This window comes from Trematomus bernacchii, unplaced genomic scaffold, assembly GCF_902827165.1.
Source record: "Trematomus bernacchii unplaced genomic scaffold, fTreBer1.1, whole genome shotgun sequence".
NCBI lineage: Eukaryota > Metazoa > Chordata > Actinopteri > Perciformes > Nototheniidae > Trematomus > Trematomus bernacchii.
The window spans coordinates 3,104,439-3,127,714 of NW_022987547.1; the positions used below are offsets into that span (position 1 = coordinate 3,104,439).

Genomic DNA, 23,276 nt, shown 5'->3' on the forward strand with positions numbered 1-23,276 from the left:
AACAACTAGTTTCTGATGCACTGATACAGAACATAAATGAATAATATGTGCATGACCAATATGAAAGCACTTATACTAATTATAGTTCATTGATCATAAATCTCTGACTGAGTGAATAGCTGGCCTCTGGGACTCTCATGGGACTCTTTGAGCCTCTAAGGATCATCCCAGATCTCCCTGAGCAGGGCCTTAACGTGTGAGCATATACATAATGATATAGAATTATAAATGTTCTTATATTATGTCCTACTTTTTATTATATTTGTTATTTTTCCGCCTCCAAAATATATGATTGTTCTTGAACATCCTTTCATTTTTTTGAATCTTGTTATCAGATGTCCCCTGCAAATTATATCTCAATCTCAATGTGACTCACCTGATTATATAGTTTGAAGGCTATATGTGAAACTACTTCATGATTTTATGATTTTACAGCTATAAACATCAAAGATAGTAAACACTAAACACACAAATGAATTTGGTTTCTAAATGAGCGTAGCGCAATGTGAGCCATGTTATTTGCAATTTTACAATAATCTTTGTTCTGGTTGGAAAAGCAAAACCTTGTGCTGTGATGTAAAGTTATATGGCTGGAAAAAAAATGGTAAGTATAAGTATAGGACTTAATTCTGTAGATGGATAGAAAGTTCTCTTCACTTTCAGATTCATAAATCAAAATTAATAACTGCTGGTGAGCCTCGGTCGGTGTTAAACTGCAGAGGTTAGGGAGCTTCTGATTAAATGACTGAGGAGGGGGGCTAAGGGAACATCGGACTACTTTCGGTTAATACCAAGATAGCTGGAATTAAGTATAGGTGCAAAAAAGTATATAGCAATACAATATAGAAAGATCACTTAAGTGAACAACTCCAGCTCTTCCTTCTGTCTCTGCCACACACAATACTAACAACGTTTTCCCGAATAGGAAACCCTGTGGCTTGAATTCTTGCAGAACGTCTCCATTCACTGGACTCCACGCTCACAGAGAGGAGAAAAGGCTGTAAAGGTGGGGGTGAGTGTCACGTGGTATGCAGACCCAGCCAATCAGGACTAAGTGCGCATTGCGATCCTGTGCAGAGGGCTTGTTTTATTAAAGGGTTGGTAGTGATCAATGAGCGAGTGGAGCTGTCCATGGTGCTGAAAGTTAGTTGGATGAATGATGGATTGACTTTGAGCACTGTGTACAGCTCACAGCAACACGTTTCTAGCTCCTGTTCAAAAACAATATGTGATTTATTTTAAACTCATCCTCTTTCAACTTTGCAGATGTTTTGATTGTTGTATTGGTGGTGTATGATGTATATATAGAGAAAGACAACTTTTACGAGTCCAATGCAACTGAAGCTCTTATTATAATCCCAAAACAAATACGAAAACATAACTCCCATATTGTCTAACAGCCCTAAGACTAAATGTGTTGTTGCTGCATGCACCAGGACATGTGGATGATTGGGTTTCAGCATTTGCTTTATGCCTTCACAGCTGCTCAATCTCGGGCAGTTGGCGGTATTTCCTTAGGGTGATATAACTCTTCTACTCCATTAATAACGCAGCCACCAGCGGTCACATCAATCTGTGGCTGCAGACACGAGCTCTGGCCATATAGGTGCTACAGGCCTGCACGATCACATGGTCAGCGGCCAATGAGCTGAATGGAATCAGCACCGTGTAACTCAGCGGTGACAGCGAGCTACGTGTGTTTCCTATGAAGTCAATAAATGGGAATAAGTCAGGGATTTATGAATAGGCCCTGGCTGATGGCTGTTGTGTGCAAAAGCTAAATTACAACCGTGTGAATGGCAGTATCTCATAATGCAGAGGTGTTTTCATATAGTGCAGTAAACAATGAGAAACACACCATTTATGTGTTTGAATTTACACTTTAAAAATATTTTTTTCCCCGAAGTTTTACAAAGAAGTTAGGCCTACCTCAAGTTCAGGTATTTCTAAAAATGCAAGAGTGCAGGTAGATCTCCTAAAATATGAAAGCAGTAATATAATTTCTGTTGATCCTAATGGAATGAGGCTGGGCTTCACGTCTCATGGTTGCAACCTTTTTTTCATGACGTCGAGACAGTTGTTTTGGTCCCCCCTGCCCAATCGGAGGCTGTGCTCTCATTCTACCGGAGCCGAAATGGGTCTATCCATGCAGCGGCTCTGTCCTCCCGTAAGTACCATAACGCCCTTCGTGGGGTGCTCTGTGGTACCCGACTGCTGCTTTAAACGGCAGCACTGACATGGAAACCCCATTGCAGCTGCAGAACGATTTCTTTCCAGAGCAGCAGTTCCAGCACTGTAAGTACCAGCACTACTGCGGGCGGGAGGATCGGATCGGCAAGCAGCACGACCAATGCTGCACCTGCAGTAGCTGCACCTGTGATGCGAGAAAAAGCCTCGTCTTTCGCGGGACGTCGCCGACCACTGTGGGAACTTTGAGGACACCTTCGGAAACGTCTTCGAGACAAGGTTGCCAGTACAGCGTCTGCGAGTTCACACCCTCTAGTCATGGTAGTTCATCCAGGCATCATCATCCTCACCATCAGCAGCAGCATTGCCGCGATCGGCAGCGGGGCAGCCTGGGCAGCAGCCACAAAGACAGTAACTCCTACAATGAAATAGCCATGAGCAGCTGCAGATACAACGGCGGCGTAATGCGGCCGCTGAGCAACTTGAGCTCGTCCCGCAGAAACATACACGAGTTTGATTCCGAGTCACAGCCTTTGCAGCCCATCTCAGGCGCAGATGCGTCGGACACTTTAGTATCCAAGACGGACAATAATTCCACCACACTGATGCCTTACGCATCGGGAGACGGAGGGGGCGGCTGCGGCCACAGCGGCGGCAAATCGGGGAAAAAGAAGAACCAGAACATTGGGGAAAAGCTGGGGCACAGAAGGGCCTTGTTTGAGAAAAGGAAGCGGCTCAGCGACTATGCTTTAATCTTTGGGATGTTTGGGATCGTTGTTATGGTTATAGAGACTGAACTCTCATGGGGAGCTTATGGAAAGGTACGTATCCACACAGAAGCCAGACACTTAATTTATGACGCTGACGGAAGAAGTAATTAAGACAGAACTTGTACACAAAAAGTGTTACATAAAAGTTATGTAAAACACTTTGTCTTGACTCACTGCAAAGTGTCCCAGGTAGTCACATTGTCACATGCAGGCCAAAAGGCCCACTGCTGTCCATTCATCGACCCTAATAGTAGAAGAAGATATCTCATGTCAGAATTTGTTGCAGTATAGGCTACACTTTAAGAAGCTGCATTGTTACTTACGTATGTTTTTTCAGGCTTGTGTCTTACATGTTATAATAAGGCTGATTTACCATCATAAGAGTGTGCTTTTATGTCATGATGTTGCTTGTTGTTTGGCTTTAGTGTTGTTGATCTTTTCCAGGAGTCCCTGTATTCATTAGCTCTAAAATGCCTGATAAGCCTTTCTACAATCATTCTCCTGGGGCTGATTATCATATACCATGCAAGAGAGATACAGGTAATGTTGTCACACCTTTCTTATTCTTTAACTGTTGGTGTTGAATGGTCATCAGTCAGTACATGTCTCATCACTTTCAGTAAATGCTCCATTTGAAGTGAATTAACCCAACTTTACAGGAAGTCACTAATAGGCTTGGTGGTCAAAATGCTGTCAGGGATGATGTTCTTTATTGACTTTCAAAATGTGCTAAAAGAAGTAAGTTGTATAGGCAACTGAAGTGCAATATGTTGGTCTCTGTGCACTGTTGGACTCAACTCAATGAATTCATATTTATTCTTTTTCATATTCTTTTTCTTCCCAAAGTTACCATGAATAATGTATGTTCCAGGATATATTGAACAACAAAGAAAGCCACACAGCCCTGAGATTGCATCAATGACAGCAGAGGTTTTTGCCCAGTAGAGTGTTGTAGACTGATCATCTTTTGAAGCGCCATTAACAGTTCATTATACATTTTGATAAGATTTAGGAACTCCTCGCAAGGCTCAGTGGATCAATATAGATTGTCGGCGTCCCCTGAGATGTTCCAACACTTGGGCAGTTTTATGACCTTGCCTCGGAGCATTGTTGCATTACAGTTCTTCCTGCGCTTCAGCACTTGTGTCTTTGTGTAACAGCCACAGAATGAATGGTACCACTGTCTGCAGGGTGATGTTGCCAGAAAGCTTTCATGTATCAGAAACTATCTTTTCTTTTTTAAATTAAATCAACCTAAAAGGAAAACTTGTCTTGAAAAGAAACCCAACTCAAGCATTTTTGTCAAATCTTGAATGACACAATGTGTAATCATGTTAATGGGGGATAACGGAAATGTTGATTAAAAAGTAGTAGTATATTAGCTGATCCAGCTTTTTTTAATATGATTATATTTAAGATTGAGAATATGTTTCAGGACCCAGTAAATGTTACATTTTGACAATTTATATTTTACATTTAAAGTTGCATTATTCATCAGCGTTGTTGGAAAATGCAGTGCTTACTAGTCCCAGTGGAGAATCAGTTATTGAAAAAGACCAACAGTGAAAGTGTTGCCCCCTTCACAAGTTTCATTGTAAGCCTTTCTTTATGAGGAATGGTAGAAACACACAACATTACCATATTTCAATGCATAACAGAAGAGTTGTCCTTTCCCCAGCAGACAGTTCCCAGTAGCTGTTTATAAATTACAAAGCATACCGTAAGTTTGCATGAGAGTATCATATATCAGTCTTCCCTCCCATGGCCTCCGCACCTTTTACTTAATCCTGTGTAAATTATTCAATTCTTAAACTGAGCTTCTTGCTTGTGTTAACTTTTCTTGATGATAAATAATGTAGTGATTTAGTTGTGACTAATATCTGGCAAAGGTGCATTTTTCATCACGGCAGGTTTCCATTTAGAGTTTTACAACAGATTGTGTTAAATGAGTAGTTGTGCCTCAGCTGTACGTTTATGGTCGATGTAAACCAGTTAAGTGCTTAAGCTACACACTTTTGTTCACTGTTTCCCATATATTCTCGCTGTCATGATGCAGCAACACATCTGTATTTGTCAATATAGTGATAATAGCAGTTTTAAAAAAAAAGGTATAAGCCGCTTTATTTTATATAGTAAATGGTTTTTAAGCAATACAATTTCCTTCACACTGAAATGTTCATTGTTAGCTCTTAAATAAGCTTTTTTTCCCCCATTCCTTTAATTGTCAGTAGCTGCACATTTACCACACCAGAAGGCTGTTTCAAACCTCTTTGATCCAGACTCCTCTGACAGTCACGTCGATATCCAAAACATTTTTCACCCCAGATAGCGCTCTCTCATTTCACAATAACATTTCCTCTTTTGCTGACCCAGAAAAGTTTATTGAGGTAATTGTTTGCCCTTGAGTTGATTACTGCAATGCACTCTTCACCACATATCCCCTCTTCACAATGATTTATACACAATTTATTGAAACGTTGAAGCCTGAACACTTAAATGAATCAGAAAATGTCATCACGTCACTGCAGTGTTACTCACTCCCTGCTCCTTCTCTATAAATGTTGATTGTAAGGTCTGTCCTCTAATTAATCAAGTCCTCTTTGAAACAAACTATCAGCCAGTTCCTGGAAACTGACTCCGTCTTACTATTTCAATCCAGTTCATGGTGTTTATGTTTCAACGTCCACCACACACACACCAGCTGCTCCGTAGCTGCTTTCCTGCCTGAGGGACTTTAGTGTCTGTTGTTGCTAGTCTGTCAATGCTTTGTTCCTGCAGACTGACCTATGTACTTGCACAACACACACACACTCACATGCACACACTGTTTACTATTGTGTTCCCTTTTCAATTTTCTGCGCTTTCGTCATTTGCATCTGATAAACATATGTGGTTTGACTTCATATGCATTCATTCTAAATGTTTCAATTTTATTTTTCCAAGTCTGGTTAAAAGCCATATGTTTCAATGTACACCTGACCCCTGTTTTTAACACTTATCGTTGTTTCATTTGCAAACTTAGTAGTCTTCTTGTCCAACTGACGCTGACTCAAGTGATGTCCTCAGATGCAAATTATGAGACCTCTAGAAACCCAAAAGGCATGTGATATATTGTCCGTTCCCCTTTTAAAAATCTGCAGAGCTAAGCTAATACACTGAAATGAGTAAAATTCCAAAGCTTATCCAGAGCCTCATACATTATACAACTATCTTCAGATGCTGTGCTGTACTCCAAATGACCAGTAAATGGACTTCGACATGAAAGCATCAATGGAGAGCTCTTTTACGTCATAGCGTTCCTACATAGAATTTCACTGAACAAACACAAACCTCCATACATGGTATTAAAACCATCTCACCCTGTTGTGTTATTCAGAATACTGAATGTTCCTGTTTTGTGGACCCCACTTCATTTTTGTTATGCCTACATGAAGCAAAAGTGAAATTAGTAAAGTGCTTTTTCTAAAGTGCACTTTTCCATGTGAGAATTGTTGCTCCTGCAGTGACATAGATTATGCATGCACACCCATGTGTACTCACAGATGCCTGTCAGATGTAGAAGCATAAGTCAGGATGATGAAATATTTCTTCACCACTTCTAGCCCCTTAAAACTGATTTACTTGTCAGAATCGGTAAAGACGGTGCCCTCTGATGTTACAGGGTATACCAACAGGAAGTTATTCCTCCTCAGAGTGACTGAAATCTCAAAAGGTCAGGTCAGAGAGGTCAGATGTTGGACACCAGCTGTCATTTGAAATTGTTTAGGGATACATGTGCTGAGCCGCGATGGCAGTGATGGTGACCTACAGAGCTAAGTGCATTAACAGAGATGAAAAGTGTGTTCTGCTAAATATCCACAGACCTGTCCAGCCGTTTACAATCAAAATACATCATATTAATCCTTTGTACATATTGATGTTGTTCAGTGTCTTTTTGTACTTCTTCTTCAAAAGTTATTGGCCTGATTCATCCCCTCTGATGTCTCTTGTAACAGCTGGCGATCCGCCTGAGGAATTTGTAGACTTTTCAGTTGAGTTTGCTGCGTTGGCAGGCAGCGACTTACTGTACAGGTCGAGTGTGAAGTCTATAGCTGCTGCATGCCTTTGATTTGTCATTGTCAAAGTCTGATATGAGCTACGAGCTGGGAGCATCGTTCTGCTCTCGCTGCTGAGATAGTTGATGAGTTCACCTTTTTCCCAAACAGACAGGAACTGACATTTGTTGGAGTTTTCTCTCCTCATATCAAAGGCTTGTTGCCGAGGGGCATTTGCGTTAAGGCCATTGTTTTGTCGCCATACCTTGTCATGACAGTTCTGCTGAGTTTTCTTAAACTAATGCAAAGTGCTTTGGGGGTTGTTCTGGCTTTGATGTGTATACTTTCTGTGATAAAACTCCAGCACTGATGCACAGTTGCACAGCGTTACATTTTACAATCTGCAGAAAAGATAAAATAACAACAAATATCCAAAACTGTGCCAGCGAATCCTGCCAAAGTCAAACTTGGCCGTGCTTGTCAGACCGCCTCTGGGTGCGTGTATGTGTTAGAGATATGGTGTAACTTCAGGACATGCTGTGCGTTTCTCACAGCGAAATCTGTCCTCTACCTGAGACTCCAGACAGGAGTCAGATAACCACCACTGGCTGGTGACCTCAGAGTTTTCACTGAACATACAGGATCTCAAGGGCAGAGACACGCCGCCTCCCATAGAGTTTAAATTCCTTGAAATGATTGAAGCTCTTCATGTGACTCACATGCAGATGATCTTTAGGTTATTAATTTGTTGGCCGCAGCAGCGACACTTTAAAGAAAGAACGATTTATACAAGCTTTAACTTTGGCTCAGAGAGGCTTAACTTTGCTTGAATAGAAGAACGTGTATGCAAATAGAAGACTTAATTTAAGAAACAGAAGCAAACTGATTCTGCAACCGCTTCAGATTTACTCAGTAAAGTGGCCTCTTAGTGGCTCGCTTTGATATCATAAATAAAGCATTGCATTAATCGAGCAGGACCTCTCAACCTAATTCACTAATGAGATTGAGCGATTTCATTCTCAGTGACAAGATATATGTTCCCATCTCCACATTACACAGATTAAATATTGAGCCGGATTCCATTAGTTATATTGAGCGTCGTGAAACCAGTAACCAACCCAGCTCAGCATCCCAGGTGAGCTCCTCTGAGACGGCACAGTGTTGACGCATGCAGGCAGAGAAGGATATCAGGACATATTCAGCCGTATTGTCTCTCGACCTGACATGAATGAAACTTCCTCATGATGATGAAGGTGCATGCACTCTTAGAGATTAGACTGCATTTTGTGTTCATTAGAAAACAAGCTGAGAGAAACGTGACTGCTGGATTTGCCCTCAAATTGTCCTCGTCGTCACTCACTCAGTGTTTGTTCTCTAAGATGTGTTGCACAAAGCAGGGGCTTAATGTGTGTGCTCTTGTGCTTTGTTTTCACTGTGAGGAATACAGATTTTTTGGAAAGAGACGAGATTTTGTCCGGGGTCAATGTTACATTTGGTTTAGAATAAGTCTTGCATACTCCAATGTCCATAATAATAAATAAGAACACAAAACCTTTAAGAAAAGAGTCCTTAAAACAATCAATTCAATGTTTCAGTTAGTTGGTCTGTGGTCCCCCCCCCCCCTCTTTGAAATGTCTTAACCATTTTTAATGGATTTCACTGAAATGTTGTGCAGTGATTCATAGTCTCCAGAGGATGAACAGATGACTCAAGCCTATTGATTCCCTGACTTTTCCTCTAGCCCCCACTATGCGTTTGATATGGTTTTGATTGAAATGTCTCAACTGTTCGATTACAATTAAATCAGTTCAGATATCCATTTCCCCCTCAGGATACATTTCTTGCCTTTTATTGCCACCATCTGGTCAAAAGGAAATACCTACAAAACATTCCCATCAGCCTCAGCTGTACTTTGTGTGTTGTGCTGACTAGCAGCATGCTAACACACTGAATAAGATGTTGAACATGTTAAACACCAGCATGTTAGCTTTGTGATTAAGAGCATGTTAGAAAGGAAATGATATGGGCAAATGAGACCAAAACTATCTGAATGCCGATACCAGTAATGTTTAGCGAGAGGTTGTGTTTACTTGTTTAGTCATTTAAATCAGGTTACAAACTTTCCATGTTTTCAATTTGTATGTTTGTTGGGTTCAGAAACTGATGTTCCTCTGATGTTTGTTTCTCCTTTTTCAGTTTTACCGACCTTTCTGTAGTAAAAGGCAGTATTATAGTTTTTGTTTGATGTGTTGTGTGGTGTGTTTTATTCACATCCTTGAATCCCTCTTCAGTACACATGAATGATATTTGATTTATATTGTGATATAAACAGATAGACAGTATAGACAGTATCGTCAAAGGCTTGTTTTTTCATCCGTGTAAGTTAGCTAACATTTTAACTCCTTTTACTTGCTGTGTTTAAATTATGTTTCATTATGTTTGTCTTAATTCCTAATTCTCAGTGTCTTCCTCTACATCGTATTATGATTAAAGACATGCAGTTTAAGGTTTTTCCACTGCAGATGTAATTTCCTCCACCTCCCTTTACTTCCACATGCTCTGAAGTAAAGGGCCCTTGAGTATTGTATTTCAGGTCACCCATTACCATAATTGCTTTTAACCACCAAGTAGGCTTTCCTTATGCAACCTGCGCTTAAATGTTTAATTGCATTGTTTTGAGGTAACAAACTTTTTAACTGCTTTTGAAAGGACGCCTGTGTTGTTCAAAATGTAAAATAAAACGCTGCTTGTGCAGTGTGCAAACAATAGATTTAGATGCATTCAGAGCACTAACCCTGTAAGTAAGAAACCGTGGCAGAGTGGAGTCACAGCTTGTGTTTCCATGTCTACATTACACTCACTTGCTAAGCCCTACAGGACGAGCTTGGTTAGAGTTACACACTTCTCTGACAGATGTCAGTTTGTTAAAAGAGCTCGGTGTCGCTCATTTGATATGAACAACTGCCTCTGAAAATGTAATTAATGTGTTTTCTGTGTTTGGGGGAAACTTTGATTGTAGCCTTTAAATAAATATAAATGAGCTGCAGCGGCTTTGTGGGTCGGATGAACCGTTTGTTCGGGGCATGTGTTAGCTGTAGCTTGTTTTGTTTTTGTTGTTATGGACCAGCTTGTTGACAGTTGTTATTTCTTGTACAGTGGCTGTTGGACATATAATTGGCTCAGAAGCAGTAATAAGAGTGCAGTGTTTGTTGTTGTTGGGTCAGTGAAGTCTGTGTGTTGAAGCGCAGCGCTGCTGGAGAGCTTTAGAGGCTGTCAAACTGAAGCATGTGGAGCATTCATGTATGTCTGTGAGAAAAGTGGCAGTGCACACCATTATTGATTTGTGCTTTCTTTGTCCTTGAACATTTTGAATAAGGGCTTTCATTTCAGAATGAGAAAAATGACTACTTCAGCAATTCATTTTGATGTATTACTGTGAAATTTACAATCTAGGTCACTGATCCCATTAGCCCTCTAGGATTGGGACAGTTTTCCTTTTTTCTATAATGAACAATCCCAGGTAAAACTAAATGAAGAGTAGTTGGCAAAAGCCCCAGTTGTGGTGTGTGCCTTAAGTGTGTGTTAGAACATTGTACTTTAAAAACCACTGTTCAATAAATCAATGTATACAGTATTTCAGGATTAAACAGCTAAGGGACTGTACGACAATTAGTTCGGAGGGGAGTGTGGGGCAAAACCTTATGTGTGACCCCAGGGGTGTTGATACGTGACACAGAGACAATAAAAAAACAACTACATTTCAAGTTTGATTTCAAGCTTACTTTAATGTGATGACTTTAGTTCCTATTTAATGCAGAATAAAAAGAATACAAGCTAGTAAACCAATGAATTGCTCTGTGTACAACACACATACTTTATTTGCCATGGCGCACACGAACAAAATGTTTTTGATCTAACTTTACTGCAAGAAAAGGAAAGATTTAAATATAAATCCAAGCCATTTAAGAATACAAAAAATGAGGCCGTCCTCCTTTACAAAATCTAAAATGACATAACCCTCCAATTGTTATAACCCCGGCATCATTCTCCCTAATTATTTTTGTGTGATCCCTAACATGTGAAAACATATCCCATTCTCCCGCACTCTTTTTTATAAGTAATGCCATCAGCTATTTGTGGAGTTGAAAAAAGTAACTTGAAATCCAACTGCACATTTTAAATATTAAAGATGCGCTGAACTCAAAGATGAATGACGCACAACCCTTTTCTGAGCGATGCCAAACTGTAAGCAAAAACATTGTACTGTATGTGTGATATTTGCATTTAAATTCAGATAAGTCCCCGGACGTTGTAAAATGCATTACTATGCATATCAAGGAGTTGTCCGACACATTGTAATCATGTGCAGATGTTGTCTTTCCTTTTGAGAGGCGTCTGCTCTCATGGCAAATACAGCCGGCAGGAAACCTCGCCTGTATTTGCTGACGGCAACATTTAGTGAAATATCTGCTGCCAGGTTTGATGGCCTGTAGCAGGCAGAGGACCTTGAGGTGATCGAGTGGATAGAGCAGGAGCAGCTGTGGAGGAATATCAGTGTGGTGTGTCAAGAAGGGGTATTATTTGACAAATGTGAGTGAATCCAATACAGTTTGATAGTATTTAATGTGTAAGCCAAATATAACACTCAGAAAAAGGAGTAAGATTGAGAGTGCATCTACGACTGTAAGCATGACCATGGGACTGTGACCCCGCCGTTAGTTCAGGGTGAATACACTGAGCAAGTGAAGCTTCTGGCCGAAGATAACTGTAGATTGGATTGAAAGTGATGAGGAGGAGGTAGGGGACGGACAAAAAGAGGGCGCAGCAGAGGTGACCATGTGAGGAAGCCGCTCTATATGACAAAGGACATGGTGGAGAAGAGTGATGAGGGGTGTTGAAATCCGCCCACACTGAAGTCCCCGGTGCGACGCCCTACCTTCTGCTCAGGGTGGCCAGGCGATCAGAAGCTAATGCTAATGTGGAGGCGGCAGATGTTCTCATCAACAAAATGCATACGGCATGCTGCTAATGAAACAGTTATTTTCTAATGCTTTTTACTTAAGGAGTCAGAAAGCAGAGGAATAACAAAGCTTTTTGTCTTTTCTTACAACAAAGCACTTACTTTATATGAATTCTTCCCAGAGCCCAAAGTGATTTCTTTAAATGCTTTTATTCAACGTTTTATTCAACCAAAGCTAAAATAGCAATGATGTTATATTTGCTACAATAATGACAAAGAGAAATATAAAATCCTCCCATTCATGAAGCTGGAAACTGGAGTTTTGTATTTTTCTCTATTGTATATATTATATGATATATTTGATATGATAATAGCTGAATCATAATGCTTTTTGACTAATAGATTAAACATCAATTTAGCTGTAATTTTAAGTAACTTGCTACCTTACGGAAAGCAGTTGAATTCACTTGTATCAAACTAAAATAGGTAATCTCGCGATTTTCTTAGTATACTGAAAGTAATAGTTCATTTTCTTTGAAAAATATACAAAAAAATGAATGCATGATTCTTCATGTTGCAACCTTCATCAGATACCCCAGTGCATATCTGAGTGTGTAGCGTCCTCTACTTATCATGAGTTATCCAAATCCTCCAAAGGTTGTTTTTAGCAAAGGAATTCATTTGATGCTCTTTAAAATGGCCAGAAATAATATGATTTATTTTAATCATATTTTTTATTATTTTAAATGGGCAAAAACATGGAGAAAAAAAAGTCTGAGACTAAAAAATATGATTTAATGACCCAAGGCTATTTGTGACTTATAGTTTAAAAGGGTTTAATGATTTCCTGTAGCTTGCTGTGTCACCATGATGGAAATGTTACCCTCTATCAGCCTCACCGTGCCCTTTCCTTGCAGTTATTTATGGTGGACAACGCAGCAGATGACTGGAGGATAGCCATGACATATGAGCGCATCTTCTTCATCTGCCTGGAGATCCTGGTGTGCGCCATCCACCCCATCCCAGGGAACTATACCTTCACCTGGACGGCACGTCTGGCCTACTCCTACGTGCCCTCCAAGACGGATGCAGATGTGGACATCATCCTGTCCATACCCATGTTCCTGCGGTTGTACCTCATCGCTCGCGTCATGCTGCTGCACAGCAAGCTCTTCACAGATGCCTCGTCCCGCAGCATTGGTGCACTCAACAAGATTAACTTTAACACTCGCTTCGTGATGAAGACCCTCATGACCATCTGTCCCGGCACCGTGCTGCTGGTCTTCACCATCTCACTGTGGATCATTGCTGCATGGACTGTGAGAGCCTGTGAGAGGTGCCTGGATCCCTTTCTCACACTATGCAGCACTGCTCAGCATGAAACATAGATAAGGCATAAAAATAGATAATGTACACAGTGCTTAGCACACTGTGTCTAAGCATCGTAGAAAGATTCCCAGGAAATAATGAAAGTCCCGCAATATGCTGACAACACATTTTATCTCATGTACAGAACTACCAGTATTTATTTATGTGTTTTTTACAAATGAGAATTAGTCATGAGGTTAATCTGGAGTGCATTGGATGCATGAACCTTATGCATTTATTATTTATTGCAGGTACCATGACAACCAGGACATAACCAGCAACTTTCTAGGAGCCATGTGGTTGATCTCAATCACGTTTCTTACCATTGGTTATGGGGATATGGTCCCAAACACGTACTGTGGGAAAGGAGTCTGCCTCCTGACTGGCATTATGGTGAGAAAAGCAGACTGAGTGCTTGCCTGTCAATATTCAAGTAATGGTAGTAACGTCTGTGTTACTATTATTTCGTAAAAGAAAAGAGAAATCCACATCATGTATTTGTGCCTGACTGTCTTGCTATTTCACAGGGTGCTGGCTGCACTGCCTTGGTGGTGGCTGTGGTGGCAAAGAAACTGGAGTTAACCAAAGCTGAAAAACATGTCCACAATTTTATGATGGACACCCAGTTAACAAAAAGAGTAAGTCAAATCTCCACATTTTGGATAGTAACCTTTCTGATTTCTAAATTCAATTCCTCATTTATGTTTTTTGCTCTTTAGGTCAAAAACACAGCTGCGAATGTTCTCAGGGAAACGTGGCTCATCTATAAGAACACCAAACTGGTGAGGAAGATGGACCATGCCAGAGTCAGGAAGCACCAGAGGAAGTTTCTCCAAGCCATTCACCAGTAGGTACCCCGCTCTCAGCCGCGGACCCCCCTGTTCATGTCGTTCTAATTCCTTTCGTCCCCCAGAGTGTTCACTTGATACTGATGAAACACTCATCTCAAATCTGACTTGTTTGACACCTGTAGCAAAAATATGTGCTGGAGGATCTTTTGTTTGTTTCACATGACTTAACAAACTTTACATTTGCAGCTGTGGAAATTAGTTGGCTTGTTGATTCCGCTTCAAAAACAGTGGTAAAATAGGCAAGAGAACTACATTTATGTGAATAGGATTCGCTGATGCATAAGAGGAGATTGTAATACATTTATATAAAAAAAAGAGCAAGAATTGTCATTATGTAAGTTGCTTATTGTATGTGGAAATGGGAATTTACTTGGAATGAGATTGTACTCCTCATAATGCTCGTGGGATATAATGGTAACAATCAGTCCTCAATTGTACAATTTTTGCAAAGATCTAATTTTACCTTGAAATATTCTCAAGTTACAGAATAGAAGGCAGTAGGATATTGATATATCTCTGCTTCTCTCACCTTTCCTGCCACATTGACTGGTGTGTGTTCCTTTTGCTGTAAATGTCAGGTTGACCTCGGGGCCTGACACATGTGGGTTCCTGCTTTTCTAGCCGCTGGTCAGACACTTACCTGTCAGCTAGTCTTTTAGTTGGTCCCCAAGGACCCCCGAGGTGCTATCTAACTCCAAAACAGTATTGATTTTAGCTGCACTTCGCTCCTGTTTTTCTTCAACCTACAGTGCTTACAAGCACATCCAGTCTGTGGCCCTTTCCAACAACTGGCAATCAGCTCAGTGCTTCATTCAAATAACTAGAGGTGCATTGCTAGTAGCTGTATGCCCAAGTGAAATGTCCTCCGCTTGTATGTTTGTTTGCTGTCTGTGGTTTCATGTATGTATATGGGTCTTTGTTGTGTGCAACCTTGATTTGCTCATGAATCTTTTGGACATACATTCATGTTTCAAAGACATAAAGATGTTTAATTACAAGGTAGAGAGGTACTGAAACAACAACACTGTCTGCTGCTGCTGCTGCAACCTGCTTCCAGATTTGTGCTGTTTAATAGCGTTTTGTCACGGTCGCTGTGATGATGTCCTTGCTGTCTTATTCGGCCGATTCGCAGCGGTAATGACAGCGACTCATGTCCGCCTCCTGTTCTCTAGGACAGCCTGATAATGTAAAACCCTTGGAGATAAATCTAAATCTATAGAGAACCAGATTCAGTGGGAAAAAGACACGTCCAGCTCTGTGTGCAAGGACAACTACTCGGCATGGAGTCAACATCCTCCCGTCACACCTTTTATCTTTTATCTATTTTGCTCTCAAGGTAGTGTGTTCACAGGCTTTATCTTGGAGAGTTTGAAGTATTGCTATAGGTGAGATGAATATAGGACAGGAAGTGTTCCGACAGCGAGCAGTTCGCTCAAGTGGAGGGTCGGAAAAGACCTACAGCATACCTTGACCTGTCATGAGGAAATAGCAAACATCATATCAGATACCATTGTGCCTGTTTCCGCTAGTCCAAGCTGCAAGGCAGTGAGAGGCACTTCCAGAAGTTTTCATGAATCACTGTAAAGGATGTGAGGTGTAAACATTTTCTGAATGGAGCCATAGACGCCTTAAGGCACTGTTTGTGTTGGGGAATGTTTACAGGAAGTTTGTTGTGTTTCTGATAACCAGGACAAGTGTTCAAAAAAGGGATTAGACTTAGAGAGCAAGCAACGCTGCAGCTACTGGAAAACAGTCCAAACTCAGAGACAGATAATACGCTGGTTGCAGGAGGAAATAAGTAAAGGGAAAATAGTTGCCGCTGTTCAGAAGTGAGGTGACAGCGTACCAATAAAGCTTCAAGCAGCCAGACTTGAGAAAACAGATTTTGCCATCTGAATATGTGTATCTAATGTTGTAATAATTCATTTGTCTACTTTATGTTTCCTTTTTTTTCCTGGTTGTGTCGACACAATGCAATAGAGCTCGAAAGTAAGTCTTCGCCTCACATGTAGATACAGACCTGTTGTGTGCATGCTAACGAGAGCTTGTCCTTGAACCCAATAATGTGACTAAAAAATTACACTCCCTCATTTGATAAGTGAAATTCATGACACGAAAAATGTCGTAGCGTACACTGATCAAATCATTTTGCATGACATTATCACATTGTTGCAAATTATTTCATTTAAGATGCTACAAAGGTTTACATTAGAGACTGAGTAACAATTTGATCAAACATACATTAACCTCACATTTGCCATTTACCATTTTAAAACCAAACGGCTTTCAATAACAAACACATTTTTTACGTCTTATTATTGGGTAGACTTTTGCTGCACTTCATACACCCATGATGCATCTTAAGTGAATTTCAATTATCGGTGATGGAGGGTGTTTTTCTTTCCATTTCTGCATGGATGTGATGACAATTTGATCTTTAATCAGAAAGCCACTGATTAAACTCCAATCAACTGTGCTTTCACGTACCGAAGGATGACGACTAGAGCTCTACAGGAGACAGGCCTGCAGTAGCACAAGTATACAACTTACAATATCCCTCAAGTCATGTTATACAACTTAGCAGTCATGCTCATACCGATCAGGGCTCAGGGTCATCTTTCGGCGTGTGGAACCATTGTTACGCCTGTTCTGCTACATTTGCAGCCACATTTCCTCCATTTCTCTGTTGGATGACACAGTGGAAGACGCTGATCTAGTGTTATCATGGCTGGTAAAGAGCATAATAACACGGACACATAGCTGTCATTTCTGCACTAAGTACAAGTATCAGAGCAAGTAGTAGATACAGTTTAAAAGTCCTGAGGTCATTTGGATGGTGCTGTTTATCCCACCGCAGGCAGGAAGTAGCGTGCATGCAAGCAAATGTCTCACAGTGTGTTCGAGGCCATTACAGCTCCTACATCCTGTGTCTCAGAGCAGTCAGACCATCCCCTTTGGGAATGCTGTCCCTTTCCCTTTACAAGGTTGAAGTGGGAATTATGGCACGGGGCAGGGCAGTGAATGCTTGTTAGCTCAGAGATCAGTGATTGGAGAAATAGGAAAGTGACCTGAGAGGGAAGGTCAGGGTAAAGCCTCCGAGCAATCCCGTTTGTGCCCGAGAGGCTGCCACGGTGACCGACAGCATGAAGCTGTCAGCAGGGACAGTAAAAAAATAAAACAGACGGGCTGCAGAGTGGACACCCTGCCCATTACACTGAAGATAAATTAGCATTTCTTTCCACAATGAGGTAAAACGAGGTCATGACAAAGAAAGCAAGCCGAGAGGGTAAAAAATATGGCACAGCACTAACCGAGATTGCCTTAACTGATTTAGTGTGGTAGTGAAAAGCTTAGCGTAGCCCTTTTCCTTGATGAATAGCAAGCACATTTAGAGTGCCCATTGAAAAGGAGAAATGCTCATGAGGAGTGATTGACTGGGGGAAAGAGACACACATTATTCAAAGACAGGCCAAGTGGGTTTCCTCGTCCTAACCTCGAGCTGCCCTTTGCTTTGACCCCATCCCCAAGGTATTGGTCATCCAACTGTGAAATGTATAATTTCAACAGGTCTTACATCAACTGTAAGGTCATTTAACATTGAATATCTATTACCTTCCATCCCTTTAGATACACTTGTTTTTCTTTTATTTAAACACATGATTAATACAAGTTAAATATTAGTCTGTACTTGTCTTTGCAGTCTGCTTTGTATAAAGCATTTGGTCCTCCAATGTCAAGACACCCTCCTTGGCCTTTAGTTGTCTTTAGTGACTTCCCTCTGAATGTGTACCCTGTCATCTTCGCTCAACATCCGCCTGTATTCAGGAAACAGAGAAATGATCACGTAATGCATGAGAATAGGTGCATTTCACCTAATTAACAGATCCACCCTCCCAAGGGCCCCTTCAATCCTCTATTCATAAATAACCTTATAATCACCTCAAACTGAATTCACTTCTCAGTCAGCCATAGGTTGTTCTTATTACATAAGAAAATCTGAAACGTTGGCAAACCATCATGATGCTATTCTGTGTATTGCGCCCCAGTGTAATTTAGCATGCGTGGGTGATTCAGGAGAAAGAAAACCTCTTTAATATCTGGAAACCACGTGAGGTCGACTCTCTACAATACTGCACAGTTGCTGTTTTTGAGCCCCCTGAGAGGCTGAGTGAAAACAGGCTTTAGGAGCCTAATTAAACAGGCAATGTGAATAATTCAAGCATGTTGTATGAAGTAGGCAGTTTTTTAGGATGGTAGGATTTTTGGTGGATAAAAAAGTGGGCCATTCATTTACTGACACTGGGGAAATGATGCCTTTTATTCCTTTTTTAACAAGTAATGAATACTTTTCTATTCATAATGGAAGATTAACCGGATTCCTTTAAAGGGCAGATTGTGTAATCCAAATGTTTGTATTGGAAAGTCTCAAAAGGAAAACAGTCCACATACTGTATGTGCAGCTGACAACTATCTAAAGAAACTGTATTCTCTATGTTAACAAAAAACAGTGTTTGATATCTGCGGCTTTTGAGTGACTTCATAATTCATACAGAGGAAAAGTTGGTTTAACCAAAAAGATAAGTTTAAAGATAAAACAGATTTTGGTGTTTTATCATCTGACATGTTAAACTTTAGGACTTGATCAGCCCGCCTGACTTCTTTATTATGGTATGTATTGTTTGAATAGGATGTTGAGCTGGTCTCATTCTCCTCAGTGGCAGCCCCTCACCCTCTGTGGTCTCCTTTTCACTTGCATGCAGCTCAACCAAACAGACTGACCCCTGCATTATCGACACACATCCTGTGCATGTCCTGGGAGTGTTCTCCGTGTGTATGCCTTGTGTGTGCACAATTTTAATGACGGTATTCTGATAGCGTTAATTTATTGGGTTCTGAATGGTCTTGTGTTCAGATTGAGAAGTGTTAAAATGGAGCAACGCAAGCTGAATGACCAAGCAAACTCACTAGTGGACCTTGCTAAGGTAAGCTAGACTAACAGTCTACTGCTGCATTGTACATTAGGCAACACAACTATCCTGATAAACTTCTTTCCTGTGTGATTGAATTCAATGCATGCTAGTTCACTCGCTGAATTAGTTGTGTCTTCTGATATAATAAAGTCTACAGGTGTCAAATAAACAGACAGAATGATTATACTTACATCTGTGTGATGCCTCTGGTTGTCTGCACTCAACTGAGATTCTGTTTTTTTGGGTTTGAAATAATAACTATATTTTATTTCACAGTGTAAATTACTAATCCCAGGACATGTTCTTCGGAAAATTAATGAATGAAAGTGAGGAGAAACCCCTTTCTGCCGGTGCCGTTTTACACTTTATGTATTCTCTGATGTTTGTCTCCAGATGCACTAAACAGAAGTTAAAAAAACCTTAGGGAAAGACCAGGCAGTGTGCCAGCCTGACACAGCAGAAACAGTAACCTGGGAAGGGAGACACACTGTGATCTGATGATTCAGCCAGAAGTTAAGGCAGAGAAAGGGGGGAGAGAAAGGCAGGGGCTTTGACATTCAAACGTACAGCACAGTCAAACTCGATGCAGGCGAGCGTGTCACGTAAGGTGTTAGTAAATATTACCCAATCACCTCGCGCTGTAAAACAGCAGCGAGAGTTGGGATGTGACATTGGATAAAAAAGTGGCTTAAAGCCAGTGCTGGATATATAAGCGCTGTTATAAGAGTCTGTTGCCATAAGAGGGCAGCGCAGCCTCAGTCTCCCTGTGCTTTTTTTCTGGAGCTAAATAGAGCTGAACATCCCATTGGCAGCTGCATTGCCACTGCAGTGCAATGGGAAATTCCTCAGAACACAATGTATCCCCTTAACTCATTATCTCCTCCCCAGTCTGAGGTATTACATTTGTTTGATATTCTTTTTATTTGACACACTGTTTGAGTGAATGTTGTCTTTCCACAGCATTTACTTTTTTACATTTTGTCATTCAGGCTGAATTAGATTGCAAAATTGCTCACTGAAGCTGCTGTCTGAAACGATCTCTGCAGCTCTCTTCTCTCGCCTTCTTTAATTGTGTCCAACACTGGATATATGGTGTCAATTTGTGGTTTTATTATACAGTTGAAGTTCATCCAACATAACCGCAGTTTCATCCTCTATTTATATGTGTTCCCTCCCTATGATTTACTATGGCCATTTTCTTTGGTCTCTAGCATTTTATGCCATCACTTTTTAATGTATTTTTTTTTGCAATTCATGATTTACAGATGAGGCTCAGACTTGGGTCAGTTTAGCTGCACATGCAATACATTTCTGAGTCATAGAATAAAATGACATGTATAAGATAATACATCCATACATTTCTTTATATATTTTATCAATACACAAGCTTTTTAAATGTTGAATTGCAATTATGAGCAACTGACCTATGACATTTATTTCATATTTCATTTATGTTAAATCCATGATACAAACCCTTGTCTCCACTAGCTGTCAGGGTGAGTGTTGTCACTGCTACTTAGTTTTCACTGATTCACATAAACAACCCATCCCATTACTCCCGCCTCAAATCAGAAGTGGACAAGGTAAGTGATGGATGACATCGCCTCCAGGCTGCCAGCAGGGATTATTAGTCCTCCGCTGAATAATACCTCAGAAACCGCCCTGCAGCAGCATCACTTCCACAACTCATCCCAAATGTGACATGGATTTCTTTAGAGTGTTGTTGACTACTTTTAAAGAGTGAACCTCAGGAGTTAAAAAGCAGAAGCTAGAGTATATTTTCCTGATGCATCAAAAGAGCAGAAAGCATCATGCGTAATCAGCAGGCACCTTTCCTGTCTCCTCAAGGTTAAAGGATAATATACTCTCCTCTGCGTGGTAACGAGAAGTCTTGTAAACTGGTTATATAAAATCTACCCTTCTCAATCGACCTTTGCCAGAAAGCTGTCCTCATGGTTGTAATTTAACCTGATGTTGCCTCCGGACTGGATCACTTGCTGTGAAATTGCAGCCAATAAACTCGATAACAAAGAATCCATTATGGTACCATTAATAAAGCTTTTACTTGAACTTGTAATATTTGATTTGTCATTTTGGCAGGATTTGTATGATGCTTACTGATATTTATATTTCCTCCTATTGCTTTTTGTGTTAGATGCTGAGATTATAGGATGGGTTAACAATTTTTTTTAATATGGTATTAAAACAATTCCCATATCAAAGTTCAGTACAAAATATACGTAAAATGTTTAATATGAGGCTACAGCTGTGGGGTTCAGGGGGGTCGCATTAAGTGGGTAACTTCCAAAGTAACTTTGTTAAAAAATTCTTCCTTTGTGTTATTTCCCCTCCACTGTAACTCGGAGAGTGAATCCTTTCAACTGAAATACAAAAAAGGGAAATACAAAGACTGTAATTTTACTAACTTTGGCTGCTGAAGCCTCATATTAAATTCTGTCCCTATCACTTACATTGGAATCACTTGAGAGGGGGATATCTTTGCCAGCACAGAGCAGCGAGAAAAGACAATTGCCAGAACTATTAACACTTTCAATGTTCAACTGGGTATATGAGTCTTGTTTTCTGACAGACCACTAATAGTGAGTAACGACTGATCCATTCATATGTTTTTTTCTATTATTTAAAGTCTGAACAGAATGTGTTGCAAGTGAATATCTAAAGTGGAGGTTACGTTCTTCTATTTCACTTCACTTCTTTTTCAGAATGACATTTTTCAACTGTATAGTTATTGAAGCATCAAAGTATAGCCTGTCTTTTTCTGCCTGTTTCATCCTGATTGTTAATAATGGGTAGATACAGTATGTTATTTTCAGGTTGTCAATCAAAAATAACACCAATTTGAAAAATGACAATATTAAGTGTATTTCCTCTCCACTCTTTCAGACTCAGAATATCATGTATGACATGATATCGGACTTGAATGAGAGAGGAGAGGACATGGAGAAGAGGATTGCGCTGCTGGAGACAAAGCTGGAGACTCTACTGAGTAACTTGCAGGCTCTGCCGGGACTCATCAGCCAGGTCATCAGCCAGCAGCACAGGGACTTCCTGGAAGTGCAGCTCCAGCCTTATGACAAACACAGCCCTGAGCGCTCACAGTCAGTGTCCCGACGAAGGTCGTCCTCCACAGCACCGCCCACATCCTCAGAGAGCAGCTAGAGTCCAAGGGGCATGCCTCCACTGATGACTTTTGCCATCATATGGCCAAGTTGCATTTATCGTAAAGCCTTATGGTTTCAATAAGTATTATCCAAATTCTGATGACAGAATCCACAATACTGGGGACAATGCATTTTAATGGATAACTTCATGCTGTTATTTGTTTTCTAATACCTCAAAAGATGATGTTATCCTTGCTCTGGTGACATGACCCCAAAGGCACTTCCCTCAGTAAAAGGCCTATCGATGGGGGCACGATACAAACTCTACTCCATCTCTATGCAGAGATAGCCAGTTTTACGTGGCAAGGTAACCATAAGTGAAACTATTGCACTAAAATAGTGCTTCTCACAGACTTTGTGCTTCCGCTGACTTGAGTCAGTTGCCGTGTTCCTCAAAGCAAACCGAGTAATCACTGAGAAATCAGTCAGGAAGCATGACAGTGATATTGGGGAAAAGTGCTGTGTTTGATGGACTGGAGTGAACTGAGAGCAGGCTGCAGATGAAAATCACTGCTGCACACTGTCACTCAGAGATAACTTAAAAAAGCTTGAAATGAAGGAAAAAAGCATATATCTTTTAGGTTAGGAACAGCATCAACTATAGCGATTTTCCTTTGCAGAGCGCCCCTGTAGAATGACTATTTTTGGGGCGACACTGCAAATAATTTAATCCTCTAGTCAAAATGAATGCATCAAAATCTGTACTTGCACTTACTTTTTAATCAATGCACTTCAATACTGACTGACGTATTATATAAAAATGCGTTGCTCATTAAAAGAAGAACATTTGAGATGTTTGGGCATGGGTTTATTATTGTCAATTCTCAAGTTGTGGCTAATGTTGATGAATCAAGTCAAAGCCCTTTTCCCCCCACAAAGAAGCATTAACTTAGAGCTGTAGAGATATGCAGGAGTTTATTTAGTGATCAGTAATTACCCCTTGTCTTGCTGTGT

General features: G+C 40.5%; 1 protein-coding gene across 1 annotated transcript; it reads left to right on the forward strand.

The window, feature by feature from the left end:
• Positions 1–2,237: 2,237 nt before the first annotated feature.
• kcnn2 (potassium calcium-activated channel subfamily N member 2) lies at positions 2,238–23,122 on the forward strand. Its single transcript, XM_034123454.1, has 9 exons — positions 2,238–3,008; positions 3,402–3,497; positions 12,869–13,287; positions 13,571–13,712; positions 13,847–13,957; positions 14,039–14,166; positions 16,151–16,159; positions 19,083–19,152; positions 22,045–23,122. Exons 1-9 carry the CDS (start codon positions 2,238–2,240, stop codon positions 22,318–22,320), a joined length of 2,022 nt encoding a protein of 673 aa, XP_033979345.1. The 3' UTR covers positions 22,321–23,122.
• Positions 23,123–23,276: the final 154 nt, after the last annotated feature.

Coding starts and splice junctions, on each gene's coding strand:
- kcnn2 (XM_034123454.1), top strand. CDS start 2,238: ATGGAAACCCCATTGCAGCTGCAGAACGATTTCTTTCCAGAGCAGCAG. Junction 13,288..13,570: donor ACTGTGAGAGCCTGTGAGAG/GTGCCTGGATCC, acceptor TATTTATTGCAG/GTACCATGACAACCAGGACA. Junction 19,153..22,044: donor CACTAGTGGACCTTGCTAAG/GTAAGCTAGACT, acceptor CCACTCTTTCAG/ACTCAGAATATCATGTATGA.